This window comes from Lepisosteus oculatus, chromosome 7 (assembly GCF_040954835.1).
Source record: "Lepisosteus oculatus isolate fLepOcu1 chromosome 7, fLepOcu1.hap2, whole genome shotgun sequence".
Lineage (NCBI taxonomy): Eukaryota > Metazoa > Chordata > Actinopteri > Semionotiformes > Lepisosteidae > Lepisosteus > Lepisosteus oculatus.
This window is the reverse complement of record NC_090702.1, coordinates 51,857,378-51,882,085: the sequence shown is the minus strand read 5'-3', so window position 1 is coordinate 51,882,085 and position 24,708 is coordinate 51,857,378. Positions and strand designations below refer to the sequence as shown.

General features: G+C 40.6%; 2 protein-coding genes across 7 annotated transcripts in view; one reads left to right on the top strand and one right to left on the bottom strand.

Annotated features, from left to right (window-relative positions):
* The window catches only part of rassf8b (Ras association domain family member 8b), a 60,777-nt gene extending 45,295 nt beyond the window's left edge, over window positions 1–15,482 (bottom strand). The window contains exon 1 of the mRNA XM_006633154.3: window positions 15,093–15,482. The gene's annotated coding sequence lies outside the window, so the exon portion shown is untranslated. The remainder of the gene's footprint in view (window positions 1–15,092) is intronic.
* Window positions 15,483–17,269: 1,787 nt separating this feature from the next.
* The window catches only part of LOC102683733 (lamin-B1), a 66,056-nt gene continuing 58,617 nt past the window's right edge, over window positions 17,270–24,708 (top strand). For all 6 annotated transcript variants that reach the window (XM_015352011.2, XM_069192740.1, XM_069192738.1 and 3 more), the window contains exons 1-3: window positions 17,270–17,417; window positions 18,430–18,580; window positions 24,336–24,502. In XM_015352011.2, coding sequence (XP_015207497.2) covers window positions 18,434–18,580; window positions 24,336–24,502 — 314 coding nt within the window. In that variant the 5' untranslated portion in view covers window positions 17,270–17,417; window positions 18,430–18,433. The remainder of the gene's footprint in view (window positions 17,418–18,429; window positions 18,581–24,335; window positions 24,503–24,708) is intronic.

Sequence of the window (24,708 nt, the reverse complement as noted above, 5' to 3'; positions counted from 1 at the left end):
AACCCACAGGGGGGTGGGGATCTACACAGAAGTCCCTTGCATTAACTGTGAGAAACTAATGAGCTCATAGGCTGTGTGGTTCAAGGTACAGCATTACTCTGAAATACACACATTCCTCTCTGACTGAAGGGGAGTTCGCTAGTGGCACACAGCAACATGAGAATTCATCATGACTTTTACTCGCCGATATCTTTATACAGTATTTTTACATTTTTGTAACACTTTGTAATAGGAGGAGACAGCAATGGTAGCAGAACCAGAGATTATACCAGAAAGCATAGGTATTATACTTTGTTTTATCACTAACAGTTTTATTAAACAGTCACAGGAGTGATATAAAGAGCAAGACAATCAATCTGTAGATTTTATCATGAATATCACGTTCAAGAAGCGATAATCCATTTCAGAGTCATGATGGCCCAGAGCCTATCCTGGAAAGCACTAGGTGCAAGGCAGGACACATCCTGGACAGGACGCCAGTTCATCACCTTTGAAGACACACACACACACACTGAGGCGAATTTTACAGAAGCCAGCTACCACACCAGAATGTTTTGGGGCTGTGGGAGGAAACTGGAGCACCTGGAGGAAACTCACATGAACACTGAGAGGACATGGGAAATCCACACACATACTGTCTGAGGAATTGGGTCACGGTACCCAATGCTGTAAGGTAGCAATGCTAATTACTGTGCCAACTTGCCGTCAGTCTGTGGATATACTACACATCATTTTGTAAACATAAATATATAATATTTGCACTTTTTGCAAAATCTATATTTTTCCCCATTTCGATTTCTGTGCTCAAGGTATAGTGCACTCATGTGGACTGCATACAGTTGAAGGACACTCTCAAGGACACAGTGTTGAACGCACTAGAAAAGGATTGTCTTGCTCCACAGAGAATCACAACATACTTTGAGGCCACCTGCCACACTGCAGTGTAACTATATTAACATGGAATAAGTGAATCTCCTGCATGTAACAAGGAAGGTGGAGAGCATTTTAAAATGACTTAATCATAATAAAACATATTTTAAAAGTCTGAGGATCATAAATTCAGTCCTCATGAAACAGAAACATAAGCAATAAGCTTGCAGGGGTCAAAACTCCTGTCAATGTCCTTCTACTCTCATAAGAGCCTACAAAACCCAGCACTGTTTACTCAGTATCAAGAAAAAACAGACTTCATCTAACATCCAGGCATGCTGCCAATATGCTTAAATCTTATTTTAGCTTCTTAAGTATGGACTTAATCAACCCTTAACAGAAATGAACATTACAATCTTGCGGTACCAATGGAACTTATTGGGAGATGCTGTCAGATCTTCAATATTATATTTGAAAACACTCCAACTATAATAATCTAAGAAAGGTTACAAACAAGAAGGCCATTTGGCACAACCCACCAGTTTGTTTCTTAGTAGCTATTTACACTGAAAATATCTTCCTGAAAGAGGGAGGAGGAGGGTATTGGATTCGGTAACTCGTTCCACACTCCCTCAATCCTCCGAGGAAAAAAAACATGTGATCAGTTCTCAGTTTTAAACTGACTTCCCTATAGTTCCCACTTGTGTGCTCTACTGCAGAGTACTGATCCTGGAGAAGTCCACTCAGTTCACTTTGTCCGTACCTCTGAGGATTTTGAACACCTGAATCAGGCCTCCCTGTAGCCATCTCAGGCCAAGATGAAAAGGGCTCAGCTCCCTTATCCTGCCAGTGTATGAGATTCCTTTAAGACTGGGAATCGATCTGGTTTTTTCATCTTTGGACTGATTCCAGAGAAGTAATATGCTTATTGCAATATGGTGATCAAAGTCTATCGCAGTCCATCTAGTGAATTGTGCAATCTTAACATCCATCAGTTTAAATTCTACACTTTTCATTATATATCCTTCATTTCTGTTTGCCTTTTTAATTGCTTTCCTACATTGTTTACGAGATGTAACTAATCTGTCAACATAAACACAAAAGTCTTTTTCATTGTAAAGGTTCTTGAGGGTCCAAGGTCCCTATCTTATATTTGAAGTTGCTTTTGTATTGTCCGTTTGCAATACGCAATCTTGACTATCGTCTAAATCTTTCTGAATTTCCCTTTGCAGCTTCTATTGTTTGCTAGCCCTATTTTGGTGCCACTTGCAAACTTCCCTACTTTACTACCTATGCCACAAACTAAATTATTGATATAAAAGTGCACTGGTCCCATCATGACCAATGAGCTACTCTCCTAATCACATAACTCCAATCTGAGCTTTCATCCGTATGTTCCGAAGGGCTGACATGTACATGGGTTCAGTCCAGAGAACCATCATAAACACCCAAATTTGCATATAACAAAGAACACCCCTAAACTGCCACTTAATTTACTACAATATATTGCATTATGGTTCAAAGACATTGAGTAACCCTCCCTTATATGATCATTAAAGTCCTGATGCATTGGTTTTAAGTTAATTCAAATAATACTGATGAACTGAAAGAAACTAACGTAATCAAAAACATATGGTATATCAGCTAAAATAATCAGAAAACCTTCCTCTGCATTTTCCTGTATGATAAGCACGCCCCACTGTATAGAAACCGACAACAAAACTGTCAAGAGAGCCTGTGGAGTCGTCTCCCGCCTGTCAGTCTGCACGCTGCTAACCGGGAGCGCTGTTACAGTATCTAAACGAGAGCATGCTGACATACAGACACTGAGGCAGGGGGCAGGGGAGGCTCGCTCACTAACTAGATTCATCTCATCATGACCGCGGTCTGGTGCGCCGCTCGTTTGGAAGTTGTAGTCAACAACCCCCAGCTCGGTGCCGTCCTGCTAGCCTAAACAAAGGTTAAATGTTCCATTTCGTTCATTGCCTAAAATGTTAATAATTACATCAACGAAATAGTACTTTAAGTAACGAGCATATAAGCATATACATTTTGAACTGAAAGAAAATATTTTGGGCAGTAAACACATCAGGCTGGTCCGCTGGCTGACTATCCCCCCTTTTCAGTATTAATATTTTTTGAGTATTAAAGCACAATGTTTTTTTGATGCCTTTGTTCACAGGAAAGGATGCAATGTAGTGCCAAGAGTCCCAAGCACCTGTTATTGCTCCTCCAGCACTTCTACAGAAAGCAGAGGCCACCTTTGAACACGTTTCCATTGAAAAGCTCTCGTTTCATGTTTCAGTAAGTTTACATTCACTGGAGCTGCAGCAATGTCCTCCTCGTATCAACACGACAGGCCCTTTCCCTAGCATCAAATACAAGCTGTGTATGGCTCGGGTGTTACGAATCTAACAGCTACCCCCTAAAAACAATAAAAAAAGGGAAAATAACACAATGTCATTACACAATATCTCAGTTTCCTCATTTCCTTTCACATGCTGTGCTTGTTCACTTACTGGTACTTCGACACGGCTCAGGACCTGCATTAAGAATGTGAGGGATGACTCCTTTTTCTCTCCAGAATGTCTTCAGAACTAGGGAGAGCCAGAGTTATTAAACATCACCTCTGGCCTCCGTCAGCACATTCTTCAAGTAGGTACTGTAGCTGCATAACCATCATGTGTAGGCTGCAAAGGAACAGGTAAAGGTTTATTCCATGCCGAAAAGAAAAGAGACAACATTTGCTGCGGTGTACCTTAAGAAGGTTCCAAGGCCAAAACGTTGAGACTCTTAATTTCAGCATGGAATTAACCTATACCTGTTCCATAATAGGAAAATGCTGACAAATGACAAGGGTTCAGAAAACGATCACGTAAACCGAGAAATAATAACTACTTTACCACCCGCTTAATAATACTTAAGAACTTTCAACAAAGACTTCACCTTGAGAGACCTTGGAACACACTCAGAAATGCGCATTTAGGAAAAAAAAGTTGGCCAATTTAAACACATACGCGTGTGTGACTGCCTGCCCACTCGTTACCAGTGGGAGTGCCATGGCTGCCCTTTCCGTGGCCTCTCACAAGCAGCGACTCGCAGTTTCCCAGCTATGCAAATTTAACTTGGAGCGTTTCAGCTGCCCAGCGGATGGGTTTCCCTTCTTCGGTCCCGCCGTTTCGCTGCTCTAGGAGACTGCAGCATGAAGCCTTGTCAGCACGACCCAGAGCCACGCTCACTCCAGGACCGCACAGCCCTTGGAGACACCCTGAGCTTCACAGGGTCCTACGGCGAGTTATAACTACAAACCCAACAACTGTAAACCATCGAACCACAAACTGGAGACTACAACATGATCAGATCACAACCAACCAGAGACCACACCCACCACCATTAACTATAACTGTCACCTGTCACCCTGTATCCTATTACTTGACCTGTATACAGCACCATCAGTCTATAACCGTTAACCACCTGACGCTTTCACTTACACAACCAGATGTTCACTTATTAGCCCCTGTGGGATTATTGTTAACCGTGTTTGCCTTCCCAGGACAGGCCAGGAATCCATTATCCAGGCAAGAGATCGAGGGAGCATTGCCTTGCCACCACTTCCGTGAAACCCAAGGGCTTGGCCAGTGCTGGATCACAAACCCTTGCCCACAGACCTCCAAGTCATGGGAACCCTCACAGCTGCCATACTGTATATAATAGAATTACATAACAAAGGAACATTCTGCCTTCCTCCGTCTCCATAGGGACCGGATGCCCTGACAACTCAAGCCCCTTCTGGGGTTTGTAACCAGATAACTGTTCACCATATAGAGAGACAAGGTTAGTTTGGTGAACTATCTGTAGAATCGGTAATAGCCCAATCTTTAAATAACCAAATATATGACCTTTTTTGCAGGACACTGCCTCCCTCACCTTCATTCATCTTTTGGGATTATCAACAGCTTTACCTCTAGGATTTTCAACCGATTTAACCTTCAGAATCGCCAGTAGACTAGTAGTGACAGTCAAAACCTTAAAAGGGGAACTAACTGCAGTCTCAATTTCTCAGACCAGTTATTCAATCCCTGTTACAAAATAAATTAATTGACATTACGGATAGAATTTACAAATTTTAAATTAAGCACACAATCGCCAACTTTGTGAGAGCACTGCAAGTCGCCATGTTTTGCAACGCATCGCATTGGAGATCCCACAAAATGCGATGTGATACAGCCCTTCCTGATCAAGTCCCCGTAATGACTAATGTAACACGAATAAATACAGGTTGTATATCAGAATTTTCACCGCAGAAATGTTCGAACGTGATCTGCATGCAGAGTTAACAAATAAGTAGAATATGTCAGCTGAACCGTCTCAAAACAGAAAACAATATTGCCCTTGGATTAAAAGAGATGCATTTACAGGCCTGCTTGTTTACAATGTCATAGGGTTGCACTCATCACTGGACTCTTCGTTGCCTTATTCTGAATCGCAGAACGTAGCACTGCGCATACCTGGAAATGTTCTCTATTTTGTGATGTAAATTGGAATCTTTACAGGTTATTGTGTACATTTTTCTTTTACCGCAGTTTGAAATGCACTCATCATATTTCTGACCCCAAAATATGAACATAGCATTGCAATTCCCCTTTAAGACAACTGATCCTGTTAGGCCAGGGAAGTTAAATGTAACTCTTACCCACACACCTGACACAGCAGCAGGTGTGCCATTACATTTTCCCCAAGTCTTCCAGTTCACCAACGGAAAACCTTTTGTCCAGCCTAGTGGTAACTGGTACAGCTGCCATCTGAGAGCTACTACTCCATACTAACCAGGGGGCAAGACCGGAGCTCCTTACCATCAGAGCTAACCCAGTGAGGAGAGCAAACCTAAAAAAAAGGGGGTGATGTGGTGGCTCTGTGGCTGGAAGGTTGCAGGTTCGAATCCCCGGGAAGAGAAATCCTACTCTGTTTGGCCCCTGAGTAAGGCCCTTAACCCCAGTTATAAATTGGGGCACCGTATAAATGGCAGACCCTGCGCTCTGACCCCAAGCTCTTTCCCTATCTGTGTCTCATGGAGAGCAAGCTGGGGTCTGTGAAAAGACAGATTCCTAATACAAGAAATTGTACAGGTCTAATAAAGTGATCTTCTCTTAACCGCTGCCCCCCTTCCTGGTCTTCCCTTTACTAACCATACAGAGACGAAACCTGTCTGGCCTCTGGGAACTGATGGCCAGCCAGAGTCCTAACCAGAGACTGATGTAGCTGAGCTCTGTCGTGACCGCTGTTTGTGGGCGTGTTGTGTGCGGTCTCCATCTCAACCATATTGAAGAAGACAAGCTTCAGCTGCAGCAGGCAGGGTGCCGCGTGGCTCACTCCTGCAACTGTGTGCTCTTAATCCACATTTGCTCCAGTCCACATCCCCCCCACAATGATAGGTATACACCGTGGTATGTGGGTACTTGACAAATATTACAGCTAAGAATATCACACTGATCAATTCAATTCAAGGTGCTTTATTAGCATGACCGATGGGTACAATCAGTGTTGCCAAAGCAAATGAAAGTAATGATATTTACATTAAACCAAACAAAAAACAGAAGTAAAATAAAATCTACAGACATTTACAACAACGACATATTATAAAATATTGACCTCCAACTGACTTGCTTTACACCTGCACATGTGTGTTCCCCCCCTGATTAGCTGCATTAGAAGAAAAACAATTTTCCATGACTGATGTATTAAACATGCAATGAAGATCATTTACACATTAAAAGAGTTTAAACAAATTAGCAGAATCTACAATATGGGGGCTCACAGACTTATATGAAAGAATATATTTTAAGGATTACTGCAAAATAGGAAAAATACAACTAAATTAAAACTAAAACCACTTTATACAAAACATACAAAAAAGCAACATAACAAATGTAATCAACAAGAGTGCTGGACAGATATTAGGGAATCCATTATATTTAGTGTGCATTAGGGGAAAATAACATTTAGCAAGAAAAGTGACAAAGGGTCCAAGATATACAACATCTACAAACAACAGCTGTCAAACACGTGACTTCTGAGAAAAAAAAACATTCCAAAAATTACTAACAGATGTATAAAGTTTCTCATATCGCGAGAAAGGCCTTCAAGCAGATTATAAATCACCTGTGCAGTATACTGGAATCTAGAGCACTTCTCTCTTTTCATAGATAATCATTTAAGGTTTTAGAAATGAAAAAATAAAATCAGAAAATGAGAACTTAGTAATGTACTTCCAGCTTTTGCATGATTCTTTCTTCATAATTCACTGCATAAAATAAATGAAAGATCTGCATTATGGAGTAGTGGATACAGTTCTGTACTTAGTAACTAGAACGTTGTGTGTTCCAAAACTGGAGCACTGCTGGTGTACCCTTGAATTACAGGACAGGCACCGTTTTCCTTCTTATGTTCTCAATATATTCAGCTACACAATAAACAAAACACAGCAAGCAACATGTAATATACCTGAATTACACAGTACATTTCCAATGCCTAAATGTCAAGGAAGATATTAAAAGGGAAGGTTAAGCCTACAATGACAAGTCATTCAGTAACTCAAGTTTAAACACAAAAATCACACTCTGTATTAACCGATTCATTCATAAACCATGTAGTACTCACTTCAGCTTGGACAGTTTTTTTTTTCATATTACAACAAAATGCAGATTTTTAGGCAACCCACCAAGAACCTGCTTTTGTCAGAGTAGGAATCTCCCGAATTAACCTCCTGGGGACTGTGGGAGATTTTTCAGGGTGAAACCTTTGCATTTTCCTGACACTATACGAAGTAAGTGCTTATTGATTCACAGTTGATCAAGTAGGTTACAATGCAAGGAGAAGGGAATATTGCAATGAAATACTAAGAGAAGGCAGTAATTAGCCCTGCTATCTGCAGGTACCTTCAGCACTGTTTAGGACCATTCCGTAATCCCTTACATTAAGACAGTGAACTTCGAGCTTGCAAACATGCCACCAGGCAGGGGAGATCCTGATACAAGGGTGATCGCCAGGTCTTTACGATCCATTTCTTCAAGTGGCTTTGTGTAAAACTAAGACAAATGGTCAGCATGTTCATCTGGCAACTCTAATTTCACTTATACTCATCGCAGATAAAGCTCATACAAATAATGCATATCCTACCCACTGACAACAAACCCATTCACCAATATATTCAAATTCACTGTAAACTAACCACAAAATAAGCTGCATCATCAGTACAAACAGAAGTATACGGCTATACTTATTTGCCTGTGGACCTCATCCCTACTGGATGTGAAAACATGTTACTTGGAATAACTCACCATTTTCTATGTGCTACATTTCATACGATGAATTTAAAAACAGAACACCAACATTGTATGCAATTACGATGTATTGAAGCAAGTGCTTTGATTCAATACACCAATCCTGTTTTACAAAGTGAATGTTTATTTGTTTTTGCACTATCTTGTGCCAACTCAAGTCTCCCTGAGACAAGAATCTAACAGGAAATCAACAAAGACCTGGCACTGCATTGCCCCCAACTTTATCACTTATCCAGTCCCCCAAGATTAACACCGGCTATTGTTCTTTTCAAGATAAAACAATAGGGTCTGTTAAAAAAGTGAAAGATTACATAATGCCGTCTGCTTCGCTGGCCTGCATACTGATGATGTGCTGGTATAAAACAATCATTTCTCCTTTACTGTCAGGAGTGTATTAATATTGAAAAATGTTTCTGAACTCAGCGTAAGAGTGCGAGCTGGAATAATTCATCACTGTCCCGGAGAATACATTTCTTTCAAAACAAAACTATAAAGAGCTCATCTTTTTTTAATTAACCGACCAGGAATCAAAACCATCAATATTATCTTTTGCTATCATTACTGTTTTTAAAGCACAGTAGTTCTACTGAAAAGTTCTTTACCTACAGTGTGAAATGGAATTTCTAGGAGTTCAACCAAATAAATCTGGTCTCATTAGGAAGCTCTTACAATTGATGATCCCTCACATTGGTGACAGTACTAGAGTCCAACCCAAACAGACTCTTGAATCTAAAATATGTTAAAAAATGCAAACCTTAAACAGTTGTGTTCTACTGAACTAAAACCAAAGCATTCCACACAACACTATGCACAAGTGACACAGAATAGTCCAATTCAATGATGCATCAGCATTCCAAGTCTGCAGCTCCTGAATTCCTATGGAAGCAAGTTACCAGGGAGCTGGTGTAGTAAAGGTGCAGGACTCTCTGGAATGCTGTAGGAGGTGATGGCATAACTGCTTCTCAGGGAAATAAAAGATGATAAACTGCTCAAATAATGGTGTTAAAATGTCCATTGTCACGTTTAGACATTCCACAGCCCTAAATATCAAAGGAACTCCCTTCATGCATGTTTCTATAGGTACTGATAGCATCAGAGATGTGCATTCCAACCTAGTCAAGCCTGTGTCTTTGGATCCATTTGGGAGGTTATCTATGAAAAGATAAAGCCATTTCAAAGTTGGGCTTGATTCACTGAGACTGATTAGCATCTTCAGCATGATTTTGGACTACCTAAAGTTACTTCAAACTCTCTAACAATCTGGAGTTAAACTCAAGAATGTTTTAAGACTGACCCATTTACCATTTTTATTCCTTTAAAGCTTAAATCGCTGCTTATTTGAGAGTAATGGGTAAAAGTACCAGTTTAAAAACAAGAATCTGTGCTGCTGCTGCTGCTGCTTTTTAAAGTTCCATTTCCTAAAGAGAATAACATTTGAAAATAGCTCTTCAGATCCAGCTGAAGGAAATAAGAGAGAAATAAGAGTTTGATGCAACATTGTTCTTCATGACACGATGTCACCATCATTCACTGCAGACTGCTAACGGCAGCATTAACTCACTCAGCACAGATGAAAAATCAGAAGGGTTTTTCATCCCCGTTTCTGTCTGCTGCACCTCTGGATCACCAGGATATGCAAATAAATAGCACACTTCGGAAATCTGTAAGGATATGGAAAGGCCTAGATCTTTAAATATGTTAATCCCAGATATATATTTAGAAGACAGGAGCCGGAATTAAAAAGGTTTGTAACCTCAGACACCCTACTGTTTGTCGCTACAGGCCACAGGGTCAAGACATACTGCACATCCTTAAATTACAGAGCCGGGTGGGGAGGCTCTCCTAATTTACTCATCTTTCAATCCAGGATGCCCATCTTCAAATCCCAGTTTAATCCTAAATTAGATAATCTCTTTAGGATGCCCCAGATCAATCCCCAAAACAACAAAACATTTCCCACTATTTTGTCCTGGAAGTCAGGAACTAACCGATTGACACATCAAAACTGACAACCACACGATTCCACAGGAAACGGTGGCACTTTTGCCAACAGATGTCAGTGTCTCTGTCCTGGATCTCTAATGGAGCATTCATTTTTAAAAGATTAAACAATGGAAACACTCTGCAATTCTTAACCCCCCCGCATGTCGTCAAGTTTATTTTCTGCTGGATTACAGATTACTTAATCAGGAAAGATGAAAGCTATGAATAGCTAAAGAACGGTGCTTTAAAATGCTTAACATGTAACGAGTACCTTGAGCTTATTACATCATCTCATCTTCCACAAAAAATATTTTGCTGGTTAAAGTGCATTTCCTTGAATTAAATGATGTCATAGAAACTAAATCCAAGCTCAAACCATAGAGATGCAGTTTCTGGGGGAAAAACAAATCAAAAACAAAAACGACTTTATGTGACCCTATGTTTATGTGAAGGAGAATCCCTGAATGTAAGATTGTAGAAGAGCAACCCATATGGGTAATTTAACTAGCTTAAACTTCATTTAATGCAAAATAACTCATTTCACGGATGAGCAGTAATCAGACAGAATAAATGAAGTATAGCTACCGGTGGCACTTCACAATTAATTCTTTTTAGTGTACTTTTAATAACTTTCTTCTAATCTAGACATAAAAGTTAAGATGATACATCGCTCGCATTTTCTATAGGTTTTATGGAAGAAGAAAATTCTTGATCACTGAAAACTACAACATTAAGGACTTCATTCCACTTCACCAACAGAGTTTTACACATAACACTGTTTTGTGTGACTCAGCGTTCGAAACGTTTAGATTTGAAGTTGACTATAGGTAGCCTGATATTGGATATTTAGAATTTTAACATTTAACTTGGGCAGGATTATATTTTATGTCAGTATTAAAGCCCCAGATTCAGAACTTTTGTCTGTGACATTTTACTAATGTATAATGTCCTAAACTACCAAACATCCAGGATATCTACTCAGCTAGATGTCTTAAAAAGGCCAGGTCCATTCTCAAGAACCCCAGTCACAAACTGTTTTCCCTCCTACCGTCTGGTAAACAGTACTGAAGCATTCGGTCCAAGTCCAGCAGACTACAGAACAGCTTCTACCTCCAGGCAATAAGACTGCTAAATAGCCAACCTGCAGCTCCTTAGCAAATCACCCATAATGGCTACATGGACACACAGTTTTCACTGTATTCAGCATAACAGCACTACTTGTATATATTGCATATACCATGGACACATAGCAGCTCTACTCATATTGAGTTTTATTCAATTTCTATTACATTATTATCAGTTATTAGGTAACCTTATTTTCATAACCTTAATTTTGTGATTTTTGTGATTCTTGCGATTCTTGTTTTTTGTGAGTTCGCAGAAAAAGACATTTCATTGCCAGCAACTACCGCTGCACACTGTATTGTTATGCATTTGATAAAAAAACTTTGATTTGATTTGATTAATAATGACCGTCCATGAGAATAACGCGCTAGAAGAAAGAACCACATTCCACAAACTTATTGATAGTGGAACCAACTGCTTTCCTGCAGCTGATTCCTTCCTTTGATTTCAAATCTGTACAGGTTACTACTCAGCGAGAGACACGTAAATTTCCATTAGCTGTGACAGGTCTCCTCACTTAGCCAAACACAGCCTTTTGCATACAGTCCAATTCCTGCCTTCATAAACATATTCGGATGGGTGTAAAACTAAAACTAGTCATGTCATAGCCTCTGAAAGTAAAAAGAAAAACAGAGGTTTCAATAACTCAAATTCAGGATGTACTAGAACCACACATTGCTTCTTTTCTATGTGAACAAGAAATATACATTTGTTTGTTTAAATGCAACATGGGCCCTTTCTGATGTGGGCCGATTCAAATCCTAGGAACATAAAGCAAACATCCCAGCAAAAACATAAAGCACTCCATTTAGAAACACCCAGTAGAGGACCGCAGTATTAAACTGGTTATTCCAGTTGATAAGGACACAGTCTAACAACTGATCTTTTATTTTTTATATATTCGTGTATACTATTCTACGAGATGCAGCTCGTCAAGACAGTATCTGCATGTTGGAGACCGAAAAAAGTAGACTTGCAGATTCTGATTAATAGCTCTAGACTTTTCACAACCGGAATGTGTGAAACTAATGGGAAGAGTTCACAACTATACTTATGAAAGAGCTACTGGTCGGATTAAGATTTTGTCCCTTTTACACAGAGTTGTGGAAATTGCAGGATAAATTAGGGAAGAGAGAATAATAAATACTTCAATTTACATGGTGTTTTTCATCTCGAAGGATGCCCAAACTCCTTGTATACAGGAGAAGAGGGGACCCACGTCAACCACCAGTGAGGTACTGCGCTCACTGGCGTCGCTCAGTACCCCAGCAGCCCCAGTCCATGGCAGAGGAGTGAGAAACTGCTGCATCTATCAAAACGCAACAGGTGAGGTTATTCAGTCTGACTAGCACTGCTCGCACACTCGAAATCTTTCCATTTCAGAGCTGCAGCTGTCGCAAACGGCACCTGGAAAACGAAACGCGCCAGGAACACGGAGACCCGGCCGCGCGGCGTGTATTCGTCGGCCCTGTCCCGCCCGGAGTCCCAGTGGGCCGCAGTGAAGGCCCCCCGAGGAGCACCTCGAGTTGCCACTCGAGACCGCTCATCAGGCCCTTCCTCGCCAGCGCCAGGGCCAAGCACACTTTCACATCTGGATGGCACCACACACCAGAATATTACATCCTTTGTTCTCTGGCCATGATTTTCATTTACAGTCCGCCTTTGAAGTCTCGCCACCAGGGAGTCAACAACAGCTGAGGAACATGTGTCAGAGCACAACACTATCACACAGCTAGGGGGAGTGGGGGGGTGCTTCGCTAATCTTGAACATGAGTAGGTATTATAACTCTCTCTTTATTGATGCCCCCTCCTGCCACAGTAATATCCACAGAGATTAGCGGAGTTATTAATGCAGATGGGTTGGACTGTTTTTACTTCACATTACTTAAACAGAAATAAAGCGGTACAGCTGGTGCCAACCCCAATGCTATTACAGAAGTAAGATTTTTTTTTGTTAAGATGTCAATCAGCTCGTGCTGCACCTCACAATGAACCCATTTAGAGCACCAGCCAAAAATTCACATCTGCACTGTTCGCACGTACAAAAAGGAGCAGGGGACAAAAAAAAAACATTGTTGATAAATTATTTGCTAAATAGATGCTCTTCCAGTGGTGTGCTACACTAATATCCCCCCCGTCTTGTTTTTCTGTATCCTATCAAACACAAAGAGAATGACACAATTGTTACTTAGTATTCTTCTGCAGGCTCAACACTAGTAGCAAAACGACCATGTTTTCTTAAACAGTTCAGTTTAAATGACACCTTTTGTCATTAAACTACAACCTTTACTCCAAAACCACATATGAAGGGTTTATAATGTATTTCCAAACACTGGATTACAAACTGAAAAGGAAACCAAAGAGCAGATTTAATCACTTTAAACGTTTAACACGATAAGCCTAGGGTTCTTCTATAGCAAGTGTTCCCTTCTCATCTGTACTCTTGAATGAGCTACACGCATGAGGACTAAAAAAAGGTGTGTCAATCGTCATATCCAATACTATTCCACTTCACGGCGTTCACGTTTTGTGCTCGTTTCTCAGCTTGCTTACCTTTGTGAAATACTAATGAAAGGTGACAAGACAAATGGCACTGATTACACCCAGTCACACAGTGTCCTCGGTGTGGCTGTGCTAATGCTCTTCTATCAAGGCTTGGGAGAACAATTCCTTCTGCTCAGCCGTTTTATATGCTGAGATTTCTTTGTTTTTGCCAAACCACAAAGGCTTAATGTTCGCAAATGAGTACAAGGTGGAAAAGATCTCAACACAGCGAGTCTGCTGAACTAGATTTGAACCAAGGCCACCGGAGCTAAAAAAAAACAACAACTCGATTTATCTGAAACAGCACCAGCACGTTGAAGTATTAAAAAGACTAGACCCGCCAACTTCAAGTACCCTAGTGCGGGATAGTTTTTACTTAAAAGCAATAAAACGCGCCGTGAAATTACTGCAGGGGTGCGGTGGTATATTCCTTTACTTCAAATAGAAAAGGAGTCATAAGGGGGAAAATCATTTTTATTACTACTCGCTAGTTTTATTTTGCTACCTATTAAATTTCACACAAAACCCTACTGCTATCGTCTTCGGTTGATCGCTTGCTGGCAGTATGCAGTGTATTATGAGATACGGATTGCTCCTGTTGACAACACACGGCGCAGCGACAGGTAATTCACCCAGAATTGCAAAAACTACCTCTAAATCAGGCGGTGTTAACTGGATTTCACAAGCACTCCGAACGGTCAGTTAGAAAACCAGTTATGCCAACCAGCCCAAAGAATATCGTTAAGGGGTTAATAAGGTTTGTTTCGGGCTCATGTAAAATATCGAGAAATCAATTAAAACAAATGTTATTAAGTCATACTTGTGCAGACACAATAAAGAGCCCTGAAACGAGCAATGAACTACAGAGTGGAATTAAACACGATGAAAAAAATCATTACACAGCACTGGCGACAGCGTAAACAAAGTTGGAAGTCTAATTGCAACACAACTCCGAGTTCAGTCCGATCAGGAAAGTAAACCAGAGAGGGGAGAAAAAAATCTAATAATTTACAGGACTATGAAAACACTTCATCTTACTAAAACTTGAGTGAATGTACCTTTCTCGTTGATCCAACATAGCAAATACCGGGGAAATACAAGTAGCGCAGACAACACGTTATACCCTTAACTATTTTAACAAATAGTTTCCGTGGAACTACTTCAACATGGATTTAATAAAACAATCGTAATGGAACAACCAAACAAACAACGGAAAACAACCCCTCTTACCTTCCTCCGGTCGTTCTGAAGAAGAATAAATCTTTCACTCGGTGTAGTTAAACTTGCTTTCTGGCTGGGCTGGAGTGAAGTGCAAGAGATTTCGCTTTTGGCATGAAATCTGCAAGTCTTACATACTTCTTCACCGCACCACCCCAAGAGCAGGGGAGCAGGGGGGGGGTGGGGGGATGACAACCCCAGTGCAACAAAGCCAGGAGTACGCTAAAGCCAAGGAAAATAAACTGAACCCAGTCGACGAAGTCCGGCTCTTGAGATGCTGTCTGGCGAAGTCGCTCCCAGTAGGCGAACAGCCCTGCCCGTGCGCTGCTGCGGACGCCGCGACTCGCCCGGGCTCCGCTCCTGCTGTAAATACATTGTAACGGAACTGGGACAGCGCGGTGCATGGTGGGACATTTTAAAGCCGCACCAGTCTCCCAATCCACGCCGCTTTCAAGACTTTCTTCTCCGGGCGAAGAAAGTATCCCCGTGTGGCTGTCCGTCAAAATCCCCCCGAATGATGTGCATTAACGCCTTATATACAATTATGCAAGTGTAGGGGCGTTGAAATGTTCCCCCCCGGTATTGCGATCGTACTTCGTTGGGACGAAATCTTGTTTCTTGGAGATGCTTTCTTAGAAGTCTGATATGCTATTGTTGATAGACTCTGTTTAATATGATGGCGTGCAGGAAATATATATATATATCGTTCTTGAGCGTGGTTGCAGAAAGGCTGTTTGTTGATGACTCGTGACTGCCCAAACTATCCTGGAAACAGCAGAGGTGGAACTCGCGGTGCTCCCAATCTTTCTGTCGGGGGGCTGTGGTGATCGCAAAGGGAATTTGTTCTTTTGATCGTTGAAATCAAAACGGTAAATAACTATACTGTACTATATATAACTCTTGATCTTTTGGCCAAGAGTGGTGGAGGAATATCGGTTCTGACCAGAATCGCGTTGCTTATCCACTGGATGTAGTAAATCGAGGTATTGATTTTCACATTATACTATGCATTGCGTTTCTATAGGGGGTATCAAGGCTCATTTAGGAGTGGACCCACTTCATCCACTGTTCAGTGCATCAGAACTGCACTGCACAACAAAGCAGACGTAGAAGTGAAAAACTACTCCACCAGTTGATATAGGGGAAGTTGTTTAGGCAGGCCAGTTTGCTCAAGCCCGTTGCAGAAATGAGCAGGAACACAGAGGGTAACACCTCCACTCATAGGAATACTACCATTGCATAGTCATGTCTAGGAATGACACCTTTTATCAGAGTGCATCAGTAAGTAGACCTAAACTATTTGTGGACTAGGTATTTATGATCACTGATAAGCATTCCTGACAAAATATGAATGGGCTTTCATTCATTAGAACGCAGCAAAACGAACAAATTCAATAACTGTATTTAGGAATAAATGGAAACACCAGAGCAAATTCAAATCAAAATAAGGGAATAAGAAAGGGAAATCCATGACAACATGACATCTGGACGCAACTCTGCACCATATAAGAGCATAGATGGAAAAAATGAAAATGCTCAGAACCATGTGCAGTACAACTTGTTTCTTTGAAGGATACATCAAATCTGGTCGCCTTGGACTATTATTATTTTTGAATTTTGAATTTCGCATTTTGAATGTTCATTTTAGGAGTACTACACGATTCACAGATGAATAATTTCTAATATCTTCCAATTATTCTTAGTTTTTTTTCCCGTTGCTTTTTGTGGAGTGTTAAGGCTACGTTGCTGTGTACGGGGAAAGTGAAGGTTGTAACAGTATGTTTGCCAATTAGAACATTCAGATTTCTCCATAGAAAGTACCAGAAGAATATTAGCAGGTAACCTGCACTGCTGCCAGTTGTGTTAAGAACAGAGCACAGAAGTGCTCAGAGCGTTTGGCTTTTTCCTTGCTGTGCTTATCTTCTGCTGCTTTCCTTTTCCTTAAAATAAAGCATTTTGTGCACCATAAAAAACAGGCAGGAACAACCCAGAACACCTTATCATAAAACAGGGGAAGGAAGTCTGAATTGTCTTCTGTTCTTCAACTGTCAGTGTCCGAGAATGTTAAATCTGTGTCTGCCGTTTTGTCTGAGAAGTGAGGTGTGGGGTGGGAGGCTTCAGTGAGTGAAGTCCCCGCCTCTCTGTGTTAAGTGTTCATTAGGACTGGCTGTGCAGCCATCCCTGGCAACCACAAACAAACCCAGGCAAAGTGACAAGTGGCAGCAATACAAGAGCTGAATAAAGACGTGATTAGATTGGCAAAATTATTTCAAAAGGGGAGCAAAAAAGAGAAGAACATCTCTCAGAGGTGGCAAACGCCAGTCAAAATACGGCTGGGTAAGTTAGAAGTTAATTAAGCATTCCGATTGTCAAAAAAGAGGAAAAAAGCTAAAGACTTAATCTTTCAGTGGTATGGTTACAACAGCACAGCATCAGGGCCTTGTTTTCGGTGGGTATTCGCCTGGAATATTCATATAAAAAGTATAATTAAACAAAGGTTACAGTAACTTTCCACGATCAATACCGACATGTCAGAACCTGCTTTCACTTTGCATCACCTCATACACTCAACTATGAAATTATTTCACTTTTGTGTGTTTTATTTAATTTTGCTTATCTTTTTACTTTTCTGTAAAAACCATATAGCTTGTCACAAACTCTACTAAGCATGTGCTGAAGTATTCAGTCAAAGACGTGATTTAACCTGCACCTTAATAATACAGGAACTTGGCTTGTCATGTTAAATACATCACTGAAATGAGGCTGTGCGTCATTTGAGATAGAGCTTCTCCATCTCTAATAGGCAATACTTAAAGATGCAATGATTGCAATGCAATGCAGTTTATACATGTTATTTGATATTATGTGTTAGTGTGGACATGTCTTCAGTGTTGAGCAGAGCAGCAGTTGAGGGATACTTGTGAATTTACAACATCCTATATTGCCATGTTAATGGTTATTACATACGTGCATGTCAGATTTCAGAATGACTTCTATTAGAGACTCAGCAGAGATGAAGAATCACTCAAAAGAGATTAAGAATCGCTTTCTTTTATTCATCTGACAAGGATACTATGTCTATTGACTCCCCTGCATTGAGGGAACTAACTGCAGCAAAAAAAGTGTTTCAAACAGAGCATTGTTTCAATACGTCTTGGTAATGGTGATGTGCAATCTCTGATGACTCAGGCAGATGGGCTTCTGTTAGTCATGAGCTGTTGGGAGCGACGTTTATTCATGGAATCTCCAGTGGTGCTTTATAAGTAAAATTAAAAAAAAAAGATGAGTTCATCTTCTCCTAACGTACAAAGAGGAGGCAATGGAGGACTGTGTTTTGTTTGTTTGGCAGGAGAATGCCTCGTGCAAAGTCTGGTGCGGAAGGAGTGGCTGTGGCACAAGAGACCGGCCCCCAGTGTGAGGAGACCCAGCTGCAGGAGCTCAGTCACCACTTTAGTGACCTGATGAGAGATGTGCAGTCTCTGAGAGATCAGCTGGCAGAGGTACATGCCTAGAAAGCTTTTGCAGATGAAGGCAAAATCAAAATTAGAGCACTTCCACAGAATTATTTATTTTCCACTAATGCAATTCAATAGCCAGCTTTCAAACATCCTGTATTCACTTCAGAAAATGTCAAATTTGCAAGCCGCGTGTGCTCGGGAGACTGTTTTTTTATACCAGACAGAAAGGTCATCTATCCTTAGAAATAACAAAAATAACAACCACAGCAAAGAAAAACTAATCTACCTGCAGAAATGTTTTTTTCCCAAAGAAACTTTCCTTCCTGATTTTATAAAAAATCTGACTTTTCAGGTCCTAGCCGAGGTTTTCTATCTACGGTTACAGTATAATCATTCTTGTTCATAACAAAATTATCATGGATTTGTGCCACTTCTTGATATCTGGCTCAATAATGTAAATAAAAATTTGAGATACTTGATGTAAACGTTTAATGGCTGGTAGCATTAAATAATAATTCAGTGAACATATAGAGAGAATGTCAGATCCCAGTTTGCTTTACCTACATCACCCACCAGTGAACGAGAGCACCCAGGAGGGTGGGTGAGTGACACACTGTTGCTTTCTGCACTAGTGGCCTCACTCCACTGAAGAGTGTATGAAGATAAAGAAGTGAAAAATTAGTTTGTTGACTTAGTTAAGGGGAACCTTTATCTGGGCCAGGAGTGGTGTTTAGCCAGGAAACCAGGTTAACAACCCTGGTTTTCTGAACTGTTCCCTGGGAGCTTTTCAGATAAAAACGACCTCAATGCCTTATTCGAAAGACAGCAGCAGGGGTGTCCACTGACATCATAATGGGGCATAAGTTTGGAAATTCTTGGTCAAGAGGGAAGAGTGCCACCTACTGGTCTACCAGCAACCCAGGCACAGTCTTGATGTGCCTTGAGGACTGATGAGTTCTGATCGTGTTGCTTCATCCAAGCTCTTCTCTGTCCATCTGTGGGCGGTGCAGTGGCTCTGTGGCTAAGGATCTGCGCCTGTGGCTGGAAGGTTGCCGGTTCAAATCCTGCGGCCAGCAGAAGAATCCTACTCCGTTGGGCCCCTGAGCAAGGCCCTTAACCCCAACTGCTCCAGGGGTGCTATATAAATGGCTGACCCTGTGCTCTGAACCCCACGCTTCTCTCCCTGTCTGTGTGTCTCATGGAGAGCAAGCTGGGGTCGGTGAAAAGACAAATTCCTAATGCAGGGAATTGTATATGCCTAATAAAGTGCTCTTATCTATCTTCATTGTACTATAGCAGTAATACTTCACCACTATCCAAGAGCTGAGAAGATCAGGCTGAAGGGAGATGATGCTGATTTCATGTATGTAGTTTGCCTTGTAGATGGCCAGTTTCTCTTAATATTCCCCAAGTAAAAGAACCAATGAAGGATGAAATTCAGAACAGCCCAACATTGTATTTCTTTCAGGTATTATGCAATGACATACTGACTACACAATAACAATAGTGCATTCACTCGAAGATTGCTGTCCAGATTATGGATAATGGATAAGATTCTCAACTGTGTGATTATGTTCATGTCTAATCCTTATAAACAACGAAGCAATTCAAAATGCTAAAGTAATCATAAGTCCAGGGCGACCAGATTTGTATGTGGTTTAAAACAATAGTTTACCATTCTGCACCCAGGGCAGAATGATTCGTACTTAATCCACAGACCAGATTTATTAAAGTGGCTGGTATCTGATGAAACCAGGGCTGGAGTCCAGGAAAGAGTGAGTGAGCAGGGGTGTTGAACTGTAACCTGGTCTGCCTTCAGACTCAGTACCGCACATGTGGTACATCTGGACAAGAGCTTTATCGACAGATAGGTTTGTCTTTGCGAATCTGCTTTGTTCTCAAAAATAAACTTTCATACTCATTTATGTCACTCAGATGCATGTATTCGCTGACTGCCCACAGAGGTAGCAACATGTAAGAGTACTTAAAATCCCCAAGGCTGGACAGCAGATGTCTGCTTGACAGACATTTATTCTGAGACAAATTGAAAACCTGCTCGGAATTCATAGTCCTCTTTAAGACAACAGCAAGCTGGGATAGTATCGTGCGGATCATTTATGCAATTCAATAATAATCTGTTCCCTGTGGTACACTTGAGAGAGTTCTTTTCCAGAATAATACACGCTGACGTCAAATTGAATAGAAAACCATCCTTTCCAATAATTATGCGAAAAAAGTTTCCCCTCATGTCCACCCATTGCAAGGGCATTGAACTATAATTTACAAGATACCAGTATTTTATTTGGTGCAGGATTGGAGAAAGAGTTTGTAATAACATTATTATACAGTATAAACTGTGACAATTAATTAGGCTGTCCATGATCAAATGCTTAAGCTTTAATTAAGTCTTCCAGCCAATAGGATTAGCTTTTGAATTTTAAGTATGCATTTTCATTCATCTTGTCATGTATTACATACTCTTATAAAAGAATATACAAACTGCAGAATGTTTCTAAATACACGTCTGATGTGAAGGCGGAATCTAGGATGACATGGAACGAATGGTATTCAGCAAACTCTTTAATTACTGTTTCACGTCCTATAATTTGATTTTGGAGAATTTCAATTCCCACAAATGTGGGGATAAATAGGGCTTCCTACTGTGTATCCTCTATCCCTAAGTAATATTACCACATTCTTACATATTGCAAATTACCTCCTTGGCACTATTAACTGGACATTTCTTAAATATCCACGCCCAACTTATTCTATAAAATATTCAGTACATTTGTTGTTAAATAATAATTCATAATATGTTTATATGTTAATGATTACAGTCTGTGATTGAAACTTTTGTTTTTCTAATTAAAGGTAAAATTATCTATTGCTTTCTAATTAATATACTAACCTAATTATTATTAAATTACTTTGTCATTAAGGTTAAATAAGAAAGACAATGGCAACAATTATGAATTTCATTTTTTTAAATCAATGATAATGCAGTTTGAATTTGTTTTTGCACAAGTGTTATTGGGACATTTGTTATAAGTAATCTTTAGTTTAAACTACAGTAAAACCAAAAAGCTTTAGATTAGAATTTTATAATTTAGTGGAGAGAATCCTATTCACACTGCTGTTCAAACATCTCGGACTTTTTGCATGTCCACTACTCTTTTCAGTGTTTTTCTTTCTTTGTCTAGATGCTGTATATTCCATGGCAACAGCATAGAATAATTCAATTGCGATCTTTCCCTGAAGTAGATCTATATGTAGCAGCATAAAAATCAGTTTTATGGTCGTGCAGAGAGGAAACGTGATGTTAATGGCAAGGAACTCCTGATAATAAGCTAATTAGATCTGATATTAAATGTTGTATACAACACTTCAAATGGCCTGTTCATGTACAGTGTAACTGAAGCTGCTGCGACAGAGTTTTTGAAGATGCTGATCAATGTGAATTAAAGGTTGCTGATAAGCTTGGTTTCTTCTCGCCCAGATTAATCTGGATGAATCGAAGTCCACATTGTTCTACAAGTAGAAAATACTAGTGGATGTTCTTAGTAAACTGTTGGTGCTAAAAACATACATTATAACATCTGATTGTGTCTTGTCTCAGTAAAGTGGCAAAACTAAGGTCTTGGTCACCGCTAGTTATCCAAGAAACTTGCCGTTCTGAACCCATACTGTGAAATATTGGTTACCATCTGTTCTGTGATGGAAGAAGGGAGCTTGATCATGAGTTGCAACTGTGTATTTCTTTCTATTAACATAATAATATTTTACAAAATTCAAAAACACACAGCCTTATCTTACCATATTTGGCATCTTTTAGTCACATTACAAATGTATTATTTGTTGTTTTCCGAGGAAAAGGAAATCACATATGTTTTTCTATTACATTTGATGTATTTATGTACAGTATATCGGTATATAATAAGGCACACAAGTGCAGTTTCTCTCCTTCAAGGTTGGGAGGGAGCTGGAGCCTATCTCTGCAAGCAGTGGGTACAGGGTACAAGCCAGCCAATCACAGGGCATACACAGACACACGCCCACTGGCCTAACACATTTTGCCCGGAAGCTAATTAACCTACCAGTATGTTTTTTGACTATGGGGGGAAACCAGAGAATCCAGCAAAAACCCACGTGGACATGGTGAAAACATACAAACTCCACACAGACAGCATCCCAGCTCCAGCATTGAACACAGGGGTCGCAGAGCTGCAAGGCCACTGCTCCACTGTGTTGATTTGAGTCTCATTGTCAGTATTCAGTAAGAGCATTTTATTGCCTATTGAGAAGAACCTACGGACTGAGGAAAAGGCAATCGGAGGCCTTCTCGTCCACCTTAACATAATATAATGATCTTTGCCAATATCATCTGATAATATGTCCATCTTGCAAATTGCCCAGCCAAGCCATTGAGGTGGAAATTACCTGGAAATTGTTCAAAAAGTAGACTGGAATAAATCCTTGGATCGATAAGCCATTAGCCAGCAAGTCAGCAAGACAGTCCCAATGGCCTCCTGCTGTTTGTAACTTTCCCTACGGTCTTACGTTCTGCAAGAGCTGATCTGAGTTGACAAAATCCTCAAAGGCCCCGAGGACGTCGAGCCGCTGGACCTCCTCAGAACCAACAGTAAAACACAAAACTGAGGATAGAAAATGAAACAAAAGTTAAAATAGTTCAAATAAAAATGAAAACAGGGGGTGCTGCTTTACACAAGGGGTTGTGGGAGTCTGGAAAAAGTGCCAGGCCAGTTGTCACGACTCGTCCCTTCTCCCCTAAGCAAACTGGCATTCCCACGCGTACAGTACTAAACTCCACACATGCTCATCCAGGAACTAATTACCACGTCTCTCTCTCTTCAATACTTAAACACTCTTCTCCTTTCTCTTGTGTGCTCTAATACTCTCGACCTGACTCCTTGATTACTCCACCTGGTTCTCCTACTTTCGACTTCGCTCTTGCCTAACGATTCGGAGTATTGAATTTACTTTTGCTCGAACTCCCTCATGGCTTCGCACAGGGGTCCAACAACTCACCTCTTTCAGAAATCCTGACACCAGTACTTTGGCATCTCTCAAGATCATCAGCTCAATTAACTACTAGCAAACCAAAAGAGCTCTATGGGCTTTTTGCAGCATTTGTTATATTCTTATGTCATAATATAATATATTACAATGTTATCTAGGGCCCAGATACTGTACCTAATTCTTGAGAAATATCCTGTTTTAGGACCATATTCTGAGATTCCCACTTGTGAGGTGTTAGTGAGCTCCGGTAGTCAGCAAACCTCGGGTTTTAAGGAGGAGCCGTTCCACAGAGTTAGTAGAGGGGCAAGGTACTACAGCAGTTCAGTTGTGAAAAATCTCAGGCTGCTGGAGGTAGCACCTCACAGCAAAGACTGACGCATGTAATGTACCTTTTCTCTGTAAGTTTCCCATTTCCGCTTTGATTATGCAGTATCTGCCAATCTCTATCATAGCTGTTTCAGCACAAAAACGCATTGGGGAAAACAGGAAATTAAAGGCATCTCTTTACCTTGGAGGCAGCTGGAAGAGACTCTCAGTGGTAAAATGGTAGAGAAATAAAGCACAAAAAGAAAAAAAAATCAAATTTAGACTATACTGTACCTCAAGGTAAATAGTGCCATCTGTTCATTGTGGAATGCAGCTTATGCATTATCTTGTGCTATCTCATTTATCTTTTGGCTGCATTCTTTATAAAATATTAGGGCTTCCCTAACACCTGGATATTGAAAATGTAAATGAAATGATTCTTTTCTGTTGTTAGTTTGGCCCCTGTCTTTTGCTAACTCAAATCCGGAGATTAGAGGAGAAGATTCTCGCCACCCAGAACATGTCCGTTGCACAGATCCAGTCTCTCCTTGGGAAGCTGCAGGTGCAAGACGTGGGAGCAGAGGAGAAGAGTGATGAAGTGGCTCTTGACTTCAAGCAGAGGTATGAAAACCCAGCGCTCAAGTTCCAGCTCCCTAGCCCTGGCTCAGTTTGTGCTGTAACATGTCCACCAGCGCTCAAGAAAATATCTTTTAAGCAGCTTTCAAAATTACTTGACTTTGAATTAGAAGGTAATCTTAGCATCTGCGCCTGTGGCTGGAAGGTTGCCGGTTCAAATCCCGCGGCCGGCAGAGGAATCAGTTGGGCTG